Source organism: Mus caroli, chromosome 14 (assembly GCF_900094665.2).
Source record: "Mus caroli chromosome 14, CAROLI_EIJ_v1.1, whole genome shotgun sequence".
Classification (NCBI taxonomy): domain Eukaryota; kingdom Metazoa; phylum Chordata; class Mammalia; order Rodentia; family Muridae; genus Mus; species Mus caroli.
The window spans coordinates 7,485,758-7,498,286 of record NC_034583.1 but is presented as its reverse complement, the minus strand read 5'-3'; the positions used below and the strand labels follow the sequence as shown (position 1 = coordinate 7,498,286).

The window sequence follows — 12,529 nt, the reverse complement described above, 5'->3', positions numbered from 1 at the left end:
ATGACTTGGGTGTGAAAGCCCTTGCCCTAGGAGTGTAAAGACCTCACACCTGGCTAAGTTAAATAGCTTACAATTCTATAATGGAACTGTGCTCTGACTTTAGCTTGCATTACCACGTGAAAACCATTTTTTTTTGATATCTGTATCATTGCTCTCAATGCTATACAACAAGAGTTTGATTATGAAAGTATAACTAGACTTCAATCCCATTGGAAATCTGAGAATGAATGATTAATTGAATATGTAGAAAGCACAAAAACATAGCTTCTAAAACTTAAACTGTAGAGACAGCTTACTACCTGAGTCCCCTATCCAAGAGTATTAGAAGGCAGGAAATAATCAAACTGAGGACTGAAATCAACCAAGTGGAAACAAAAAGAAATATACAAAGAATCAACCAAACCAGGAGCTGGTACTTTCAGAAAATCAACAAGATAGATAAACCCTTAGCTAGACTGACTAGAGGGCACAGGGACAGTATCCTAATTAAGAGAATCAGAAATGAAAAAGGAGACATAACAACAGATCCTGAGGAAATTCAAAACATCATCAGATCCTACTACAACAAAACTTGAAAACCTGAATGAAATAGACAACTTCCTAGACAGATACCAAGTACCAAAGTTAAATCAGGATCAGATTAACAATTTTAACAGTCCCATTTCCCCTAAAGAAATAGAAGCAGTCATCAATAGCCTCCCAACCAAAAGAAGCCCAGGACCAGATGGCTTTAGTGCAGAGTTCTATCAGACCTTCAAAGAAGACCTAATTCCAACTCTCCTCAATCTATTCCACAAAATAGAAACAGAAGGTACTCTACCCAATTCATCTATGAAGCCACAGTTACTCTGATGTTGAGGCCGACCAGTGGCTCACATGTTTGAGTTCGAGCCTGGGAAACATCTTGGAATCTGGAAGAAAGAGGGAACCTAGGCGATGCGAGAAAGAATGGAACCAAGACATTAGTCTAATCAAGGTTCAAATTTAATGTCGGGGAACATGCTTTATAAAGAAGAGGGGAGGCCCATTCCCAGCCACACAAAGTTCCTTTGAAATAGACAGATCAGCCTTTTAGTAGGAACTCATGAAGATCAGTTTGGTGTTAAATTTGGAAGATCTTGGTGAGCAGGTTCAGCCTCAGGCAGGTAGTGGCACATCAAAGGAGAGAGATGAGAAGCAGCACAGCAGGTGGCTCTACCTAAGTGTCAGATGGTCACAGCCAGCCTTGCTAGGCTGGAAGGAGGTAACATTTCCCTCCTATAAATAATATTAAATAAAACTGGACTGAGGCATAAACATTTATTTATGCTTTATAGTCCTGCCTGAATTCTTAGGGCCTAGTGAAGAAACCTGTCTCAGTGGGATTCTCTAACTTTTCTCATGGTAAACCCTTATTTGGTTAAGACTGTCCTTTCTATGTTAGTAAACATTTTGCAGACTAGCCCTGAGCTGTTGGCTCCATCTTTAGTAAAGCTAAATTTGGTTACTGAATAGGTAACTTCTTTGCTGAATTTTTACTGAATTTCAAGTTGTCAGCTTCATGGTCTTTCTAGGACATTGGAACTATGGCGAAGACTTAACTGTATCAGGATTCAATTTTAAAAAGCACTATAATGAGATAACACTAAAGGAGAGTACGTGGATCCTCCTTAACAGCCTTGGGTGACAGGCAGAGAACAGAGAGGAAGGCCTTAGCACAAGGCCATTTGGCTTGTTAGAGTGGGAGGCTGTGAAGGACTTGCCTTTTCACGGTATGGTCTCCAACTTCTCTCCCCCCTTTGAATTAAATTAAATAAGGCCACACTTAACTGAGTTGATCAATTGATCTTGTCATCCTTGGATGCGCGGGCATTAGCCATGTCTGGGGGAACATTGACCCGATTCTTCCGGTGGGTGCTGTCATGACCCACAATCATGCCTCTTGGTATCTTTTGGGGAGGGGAGGCAGAGCCTTAGAAAGATTCTTTTGGTTGTAACTGAGAGAAAAAAAGAAACAAGCTTTCGGATCTATAATAACTATATAAAAGGTAGGCAAGCCAGATTGTAATATCTTGATAAATTTTACAGTCTGATTGACCCTTTATAAACTATGAATTTGAACTTTATTAAAACAGCATCTGGCTAGATCTGTAAAGGTGCTCTTTTAGCTAAAAAAAAAATTTTCCCCTGGAGGTAAATTTCCAGAGCTTCCCTAGACACCGTTTGCAAGACAAAGGAAAGTCACACAAACTGAGCAGAAGCTGCTCTGAGCTTAGTTCCTCTTGCCATGAGGACAGATATTAGAATTACTAAGTTTCTTTTGCAACATTAACTTTGGGAAAGTAAAACCCAATTTCAAAACAATTTATCACTTATAGAATTAATATTAGAAGCATTACTATCATATTATGAAGTTTGGCTGCCAGTTTATACCTATGAATACATGCAAGCTTTAATGCTTTATTAAAGAGATATTGTTTTAAATCTTATCTTAATCTTACTTTCTAGGATGAGAATCACATTAATTATTTTTGGGGGGTATATATTTGTTTACAATTTTTAATGTAAGGCAATTTATCAAAAGAGACAAACCACAAGATGAAAATGAAGGCAACAGAACAATTCAACTTCTCCCAACCAAAACAATTATCACATCCTTAAAAAATAATTTAGAAAAGTGTTTTAAGAGATGTTGCAGATTTGCATTCCATTTATCAACATTGTATTAATTCATAATTCTGAACAAATCATTTTTAAAGTGTGAGACTTAAAAAATCAGTTTTCAGTGTATATGTAAATNTTTTATCCCACACGTTTATTCAACTGGGCCATTTAACATCATAGCAATTTATATTTAAGTTTCATTCAACTTTACTTAGGGTTGAATACACATGAAATGTGCTTTNATGCATAAGAATCACAGTGGATATCAGCAAAGGACTGGGAGGGGCATTAAAGAGAATCTGGTCATTCACATTGTGATTATTTTGCACATTAAGGAAAGATAACTCACACTTCTAAACCCTAAAGGCATCCCTTTTCAAGAACCAAAATAAACTCAGGACACCTTGCAGACACTTCCCCACCCCTGAACTAATTGATGACTCTTACACAAAACTAAAAGTTATGGCAGTAAAGACTTCCATGGCGATGAAGTCTGTAAACTGTACTCAAGTCTTGTTTCTGAACCCCAAAGTGCAAGAACCAGGGCTCCCAATCTCTCAGTAGTGCTTTTCCTGCAAATAATCCTTCATTTTGTTTGGCAAAGGCAGTTTCTGAATTAAGTCTATTCTGGTGTACTGATGTATAACAAAGCCGCACAGATACTGCAGAGAGCGCACCTGCATGAACCNTGACACTGGATTGGTCAGTCTGACTGGGTAAGTTGCTGATCCAGGCAATCGAGATCTTGAATAACAAAATGCTCCATTTTCAGAGTCCCTGATCGAATGCTTGATTAAGTCAACTATAGATGTATGCCCTTCCACATCTGGCTGTTCATAAAAGCTGAATCTACCATTTGAGTGCTCAATTCTAGTGTGAAGTGTTTTACCATGGGAACGAAAGCTCAGACTTAAAAGGTAACGGTCATCAGAACTATCCCTAACAAGAAAAGAACCATCTGGCANGTTTGCCAACTTCCCCTCTGCCTCCCAGCGTGTGATGGGGCCCCAGTACCACCCCTGTTTTGCAAGCTTCTTCAGCTCCTCCGTAAGACTTGTAACAACCATGGGGCCACTACTTTGCACCGAGTCATAAACTCTAGCAACCCCAGGCGCAGAGTTGGGATCGAAATTCAAATGACAGCGAACACTTTTGGCAATGTGCAAGTCTGGGCCTGAGAGGCCGCTGAAGTTCCTTTGGATTGGGTTATTCTGCATTGGAGGTAGCAATGGTAAGAGGGGAGGGGCGTCATCATGACCTCCTCTAGGGCTCTGCAACATNACTCCTGTGGTGCCAATCAACAAATTGTTCACTGTTGAATCCACAAGGGTCTCTGGGCCTACAACCAGGTCCTGGTCCACATGACTGTCGTCTTCGGAGAAGGCACTACTCACCCCCGGCAGGGATACGGGAGAAGACGTATCCAGGCAGCAGCTGTGCTGCCCTTCAAGAGGGCACATCCAGTCATCTAAAGGCACGGTGTACTGCAGGTAGTCCTGAGACATGAGTCCGATTACTACAGGCACGTGTTCCTCCAGGTGGAGACTCAGGTCCCCCGGTGAGCTGGGGCTGCAGCGGGACTCAGGGCGCGGCTCTGGCTGCAGGTCTCGTAGCTCTCTGGGCTGCAGTAGCTCCCTGGGCTGCAGCTCCCGCAGCTCCTTGGGCTGCAGCTTCCGCAGATCCTTGCGCACACCGTTGACTGGTCTTGGGCTGGCAGCATGCACCAGCGCTTTCACTCGCATCTCCATCTTGATGCACGTCTCTTCCGAGCTGGTGGGACGCAGCGGCCAGGGCGTGGGGCTATAATGGTGGCTTCTCAGTGATGTGGAGCGGATGGACCGCAGAACACGCACATCCTTGAGCCCACCAGGAGCTGAAGCAGAGGATAAGGTGTCCTCATCTGTAGGCGCAGTGCCGCCCTTGCCCTTGGTCTTCTGCTTGGCATACAGCCGCCTCTTCAAAGTGCCCATCAGGCTCTCAGTTTTGGATCTGTTCTTCCCTTTCTCATCCTCACCGCCAATGTCACAACTGGCCATGTCTTTGCCATAACAGCTCCCGAATAGTCATCTTTCACGAAGTCACCAGCAAGGAAGAGACTGGGGCTGAACCACCATGAACTCAGTTTCGTCTTTGCTTTTACTCAGGTTAAAAGATTTCCTGAAGGTTTTCAGACTGATTTCCTTCATTTTGACAAAAGTTAACTAATCCAAATGGGTCAGTTTGGTTCTGGAGCAGTTATGCCCAAACATCGGGAGGGGCTGCAATGCCTCATGGGTGAATTCTGCCCGGCTTCATTTAATCTCTGAAGCTATTTTCTACAGGCAAATCTTATGGAGGCATTTTCTCAATTTAGAGTTCTTCTTTCCAAATAATTGTAGCATGTGTCCAGTTGACAAAAATCTGACCAGCATACTACCATTCCTCCATATGAAATGAAAACCCTGCAGCCGTGGGCTCTGCTTCCCCACAGCCGCAAGACAGCCGAGCTCCGCCCTCCTCCTACCTCCGCTCCTCCTTTCTCCTCTTCCTCCTCCCCAAAGGGAGGGCACAGCGGGCCAGGCGAGAGCGGAGCTGCTGTGAAGGAGCCCCGGCCGCCCACGACCCCCCCCCCCAGAATCACATTAATTATTATCTCAACTAGAAGTATCTTTAGAGACCCAGCCTCTTGGCCTGTTACACCACATGCTTGAAAAGACTCCTGAGTTGCCAATTTTAAGGCTAACTTTCTGTTACTAATGTAACAATTATTTAATATTAACCAATAACTTATGAGCTGATTGTGAAAACACGTAGAGCACATTACCAATAAAAACCAAATGAAGCAGTTAGACTTAGACCAATCAGAAAATATTAATTTTTCTAGCTATAATTATAAAATAAAAAGCACTTTATCATTACTTAAATGCAATAATCACGAGTGTAGAGAATTTTTTTAGGACAAACCATCTATCAGCTTTTTCTGCCCCAAAACCATGAGGCCGTACACTCTCTTTTTTCCTATAAAGAACAATTTCTCCAGCAGGGGCCCTCCTGCTGTGTGCCTGTTTTCTGGCTAAAGTCTGTGGCCACTCTCGGCTTGTTATACCAGCAGAGAAAGATTTAGTCACCTTTATTTACAAACATGAAACACAGAACATTCATTCATTCAGACTGGACATGAACATATATGAGTTGAACAGGTGAACAGACTGGTGCACCAGACATTAGACAAGACCTTAGACAAAAACACAAAGAGGGCAGAGAACTTCTGCTGTAAGGCCCAGAGAGAACAAAGTAGGGCACCCCTGAGATTTCTCTCTGCTTCTGGAACATTTTCCTTCCACCTGATGCAGTTTCTGACTGTGGCCATCCGCCTAATTATTAAATCCCTTTTATTAAACCCCTTCTATTCTCACGCATAAAAAAGTAGCTTCTGCAAGCTGAGGCTAACTGCCTGTTACATTCTTAGATCTTGATTATCTATCTCACTGCTGAACCTAAGTGAATCTAGTGGGCAGGTTTAGCGCCGTTTCAGCTTAGCCCATACCAACCTTCTCTGGTACAAATTTTCTTTAAATATTTTCTTCTTCCATGGAGCTCCAAACCAATAGTGTTCCTTCCCATGCCCTCTGCCATTTCTAAGCCCCATGATGGGCGCCAATCTGTTGATGCTGGCCAGTGGCTCACATGTTTGGGTTCGAGCCTGGGAGGCATCTTGGAATCTGAAAGAAAAGAGGGAACCTAGGTGGCACGAGAAAGGATGGAACCAAGATATTAGTCTGATCAAGGTTCAAGTTTAATGTCGGGGAACACGCTTTATAAAGAAGAGGGGAGGCCCATTCCCAGCCACACAAAGTTCCTTTGAAATAGACAGATCAGCCTTTTAGTAGGAACTCATGAAGATCAGTTTGGTGTTATATTTGGAAGATCTTGGTGAGCAGGTTCAGCCTCAGGCAGGTAGTGGCACATCAAAGGAGAGGGATGAGAAACAGCACAGCAGGTGGCTCTGCCTAAGTGTCAGATGGTCACAGCCAGCCTTGCTAGGCTGGAAGGAGGTAACACTCTGATACCTAAACCACAAAAAGATCCAACAAAGAAAGAGAAATTCAGACAAATTTCGCTTATGAATATCAATGTAAAAATACTCAATAAAATCCTTGCAAACCAAATCCAAGAACACATCAAAATGATCATCCATCATGACCAAGTAGGCTTCATCCCAGGGATGCAGGGATGGTTTAATATATGGAAATCCATAAACATAATCCACTATATAAAAAACAACTGAAAGACAAAAATCACATGATCATCTTGTTAGATGCTGAGAAAGCGTGTGACAAAATCAAACACGCCTTCATGATAAAAGTCATGGAAAGATCAGGAATTCAAGGACCACACCTAAACATAATAAAAGCAATATACAGCAAACAAGTAGCCAACATCAACGTAAATGCAGAGAAGCTGGGAATCAATCCCACTAAAATCAGGGATTAGACAAGGCTGCCCACTTTCTCTCTACCTATTCAATATAGTACTTGAAGTCCTAGCCAGAGCAATTTGACAACAAAAGTAGATCTAGGGGATACAAATTGGAAAGGAAGAAGCCAAAAAATCACTATTTGCAGATGCTATGATAGTATATATAAGTGACCATTAAAATTCCAACAGAGAACTCCTAAACCTGATAAACAGCTTCAGTTCAGTAGCTGGATATAAAATTAACTCAAACAAATCAATGGTCTTTCTCTATACAAAGGAAAAACAGGCTGAGAAAGAAATTAGGGAAACAACACCCTTCACAATAGTCCCAAAGGATACAAAATACCCTGGTGTGTCTCTTAACTAAGGAAGTGAAAGATCTGTGTGACAAGAACTTCAAGTCTCTGAAGAAAGAAATTGAAGATCTCACAAGATGTAAACATCTCTCACGCTCATGGATTGGCAGGATTAATATAGTAAAAATGGCCATCCTGCCGAAAGCAAGCTACAGATTCAATGCAATCCCCATCAAAATTCCAATTCAATTCTTCACTGAGTTAAAAAGGGCAATTTGCAAATTCATCTGGAATAACAAAAACAACCCTAGGATAGCAAAAACTATTCTCAACAATAAAAGATCCTCTGGGGGAATCACCATGCCTGACCTCAAGCTGTACTACAGAGCAATTGTGAGTAAAAACTGCATGGTACTGGTATAGTGATAGACAGGTAGATCAATGGAATAGAATTGAAGACTTAGAAATGAACCCACACACCTATGGTCACTTGATCTTTGACAAGGGAGCTAAAACCATCAAGTGGAAAAAAAGACAGCATTTTCAACAAATGGTGCTGGCAGAACTGGAGGTTATCATGTAGAAGAATGTGAATTGATTCATTCTAATTTCCTTTTACCCCACTCAAGTCTAAATGGATCAAAGACCTCCACATAAAACCAGGACACTGAAATTTATAGACGAGAAAGTGGGGGAAAACCTTGAAGATATAGACTCAGGGAAGCATTCCTAAAGATAACAGCAATGGCTTGTGCTGTAAGATCAAGAATCAACAAATGGTACCTCATAAAATTGTAAAGCTTCTGTAAGGCAAAAGATACTGTCAATAAGACAAAGAGGCCAACAACAGATTGGGAAAGATTTTTTACCAATCCTAAATCTGATAGGGGACTAATATCCAATATATACAAAGAGCTCAAAAGCTGAATTCTAGAAATTCAAATAACCCTATTAAAAATGGGATACAGAGCTAAACAAAGAATAATCAACCGAGGAATACCGAAGGGCTGAGAAGCACTAGAAAAAATGTTCAACATCCTTAATCATCAGGGAAATGCAAATCAAAACAACCCTGAGATTCCACCTCATACCAGTCAGAATGGCTAGGATCAAAAATTCTGGGGACAGCAGATGCTGGCAAGGATGTAAAAAAAGAGGGACACTCCTCCATTGCTGGTGGGATTGCAAGCTTGTATGACCATAGTACAACGGGTTGATCCAGCAATACCTCTTCTGGGCATATGCCCAGAAGATGTTCCAACTGGTAATAAGGACACATGCTCCACTATGTTCATAGCAGCCCTATTTATAATAGCCAGAAGTTGGAAAGAACACAGATGTCCCTCAATAGAGGAATAGATACAGAAAATGTGGTACATTTACACAATGGAGTACTACTCAGGTATTAAAAACAACATATTTATGAAATTCTTGGAGAAATGGATGTATCTGGAGGATATCATCCTGAGTGAGGTAACCCAATCACAAAAGAAGTCACTTGATATGCACTCACTGATAAGTGGATTTTAGCCCAGAAACCTAGACTACCCAAGATACATCTTCCAAAACACAAGAAAATCAAGAAGGAAGACCAACTCTTGGATAATTCATTCCTCCCTCGAATAGGGAATAATTATTCATGGAAGGAGTTGCAGAGACAAAATTTAGAGCCAAGAAAAAAGTATGGATCATCCAGAGACTGCCACACCTGGGGGTCTATCCCATAATCAGCCACCAAACACAGACACTATTGCATACACCAACAAGATTTTGATTAAAGGACGCTGATATAGCTTTCTCCTGTGAGGCTTTGCCAGTGCCTGGCAAATACAGAAGTGGGTGCTCATAGTCATCTATAGGATGGAACACGGGGCCCCCAATGTATGAGCTAGAGGAAGTACCCAAGAGCTGAAGGGGTCTGCAACCATATAGGTGGAACAACAATGTGAACTAATGAGTACCCCCAGAACTCGTGTCTCTAGCTTCATATGTAGCAGAAGATGGCCTAGTTGGCTATCATTGGGAAGAGAGGACCCTTTGTCTAGCAAACTTTATATGCCCCAGTACAGGGAAAAGCCAGGGCCAAGAATTGGGAGTGAGTGGGATATAGGGGACTTTTGGGATAGCATTTGAAATGTAAATGAAGAAAATATCCAATGAAAAAAAAAAGAAAAAAAGGAGAAAACATCTAATAAAAACAAACAAACAAAACAAAACAAAACAAAACAAAACCCCAACAAACAAAATGAACTATACAATGAGTCAACAATACCAGGAGCTGGTAGTTTAAGAAAATCAACAAGATAGATAAACCCTTAGCCAGACTAACTAGAGGGCACAGGGACAGTGTCCTAATGAACAAAATCAGAAATGAAAGGAAGACATAACAACAGAACCTGAGGAAATCCAAACCATCATCAGATCCTACTCCAAAAGGCTATACTCAACAAAACTAGGTAACCTGGATGAAATGGATAATTTTCTAGACACATACAAGGTACCAAAGTTAAATCTAGATCAGATTAATTATCTAAACAGTTCTATCTATCCTAAAGAAATAGAAGCAGTCATAAATAGTCTCCCCCCCAAAAAAAGCCCAGGACTTGATGAATTTAGTGCAGAGTTCTATCAGACCTCCAAAGCAGACATAATACTAGTACTTCTCAAACTCTTCCACAAAATAGAAACAGAAGGTACTCTACCCAATTCATTCTTTGAAGCCACAATTACTCTGATACATAAACCACCCAAAGACCCAATAAAGAAAGAGAACTTCAGGCCAATTTCCCTCATGAATATCATTGCAAAAATACTCAATAAAATTCTCACAAACTGAATCCAAGAACACATCAATACAATCATCCATCATGATAAATTAGGCTTCATTCCAGGGATGCAGGGATGATTTAGTATATGGAAATCCATCAACATAATCCATTATATAAACAAACCCAAAGTCAAACCCACATGATCATCTTGTTTAATGCTGAGAAACATTTGACAAAATCCAACACCCCTTCATGATATTTATATTGCTTTTACTATGTTTGGGAATGGGCCTTGGAAAGATAAGGAATTCGAGGCCCATTTCAAAACATAGTAAAAGCAATATAAACAAATCAGTAGCCAACATTAAACTAAATGGAGAGCAGCTGGAAGCAATCCCACCAAATCAGGGAGTAGACATGGCTGTCCACTTTCTCCCTACCTATTCAATATAGTACTTGAAGTCCTAGCCAGAGCAATTTGACAACAAAAGTAGATCAAGGGGATACAAATTGGAAAGGAATAAGTCAAAATATCACTTTTTGCAGATGATATGATAGTATATATAAGTGAACATAAAATTCCACCAGAGAACTCCTAAACCTGATAAACAGCTTCAGTGCAGTAGCTGGATATAAAATTAACTCAAACAAATCAGTAGCCTTTCTCTATGCAAAGGATAAACAGACTGAGGAAGAAATCAGGGAAACAACACCCTTCAGAATATTCACAAAAATATAAAATACCTTGGTATGACTCTAACGAAGGAAGTGAAAGATCTGTATGACAAGAACTTCAAGTCTCTAAAGAAAGAAATTGAAGAAAATCTCAGAAGATGGAAAGATCTCCCATGCTCATGGAGTAGCAGGATTAATATAGTGAAAATGGCTATCTTGCCGAAAGAAATCTACAGATTCAATGCAATCCCCATCAAAATTCCAACTCAGTTCTTCACTGAGTTAGAAAGGGCAATCTGCAAATTCATCTGGAATAACAAAAAACAAAAAACAAAAAAACAAAAAACAACAACAAAAAACAAACAAACAAACAAACCTTGGATAGCAAAAACTATTCTCAACAATAAAAGATCCTCTGGGGGAATCACCATGCCTGACCTCAAGCTGTACTACAGAGCAATTGTGAGTAAAAACTGCATGGTACTGGTNTAGTGATAGACAGGTAGATCAATGGAATAGAATTGAAGACCTAGAAATGAACCCACACACCTATGGTCACTTGATCTTTGACAAGGGAGCTAAAACCATCAAGTGGAAATAAAAAGACAACATTTACAACAAATGGTGCTGGCAGAACTAGAGGTTATCATGTAGAAGAATGCCAATTGATCCATTCTTATTTCCTTGTAAAAAGTGCAAGTCTAAATGGATCAAGGAACTCCAATAAAACCAGAGACAATGAAACTTATAGAGGAGAAAGTGGAGAAAAGCCTCAAAGTTATGGGCACAGGGGGAAAATTCCTGAACAGAACAGCAATGGCTTGTGCTTTAAGATTGAGAATCAACAAATGGGACCTCATAAAACTGCAAAGCTTCTGTAAGGCAAAAGACACTCAATAAGCCAAAAAGTCACCAACAGAATGGGAAAAGATCTTTAAGAATCCTAAATCTGAAAGGGCACTAATTTCCAATATATACATAGAACTCAAGGAGCTGGACTCCAGAAAATCAAATAACCCTATTAAAAATGGAGTACAGAGCTGAACAAAGAATTCTCAACTGAGGAATATTGAATAGCTGAGAAGCACCTGAAAAAAATGTTCAACATCATTAATCATCAGGGAAATTCAAATCAAAACAAACCTGAGATTCCACCTCATACCAATCAGAATGGCTAAGTTCAAAAGTTCAGGTGACAGCAGATGCTGGTAAGGATGTGGAGAAAGAGAAACACTCCTCCATTGCTGGTGGAATTGCAGGCTTGTATAACCACTCTGGAAATCATTCTTGTGGTTCCTCACAAAATTGGAAATAGTAATATTGGAAGATCCAGCATATCCTCGCCTGGCATATACCCAGAATATGTTCCAACTTGTAATATGGATACATGCTACACTATGTTCATAGAAGCCTTACTTATAATAGCCAGAAGCTGGAAATCACTCAGATGTCCCTCAACAGAAAATGTGATACATTTACACAATGGGGTACTACTCAGCAATTAAAAACAATGAATTTATGAAATTCTTAGGCAAATGGATGGGTCTGGAGTATTTCATCCTGAGTGAGGTAACCCAATCACAAAAGAGCACACATTATATGCACTTACTGATAAGTGGATATTAGCTCAGAAACTTAGCATACCCAAGATACAATTTGCAAAATACATGAATCTCTAGAAGGAAAAAC

General features: G+C 40.4%; 1 protein-coding gene across 1 annotated transcript; it reads right to left on the bottom strand.

The window, feature by feature from the left end:
- Positions 1-2,523: 2,523 nt before the first annotated feature.
- On the bottom strand, positions 2,524-4,829 carry LOC110309768 (suppressor of cytokine signaling 6-like). The gene is given in 1 exon segment (XM_021182500.2): positions 2,524-4,829. A coding segment is annotated over 1 exon segment (1,629 nt). The 3' UTR covers positions 2,524-3,200.
- Positions 4,830-12,529: the final 7,700 nt, after the last annotated feature.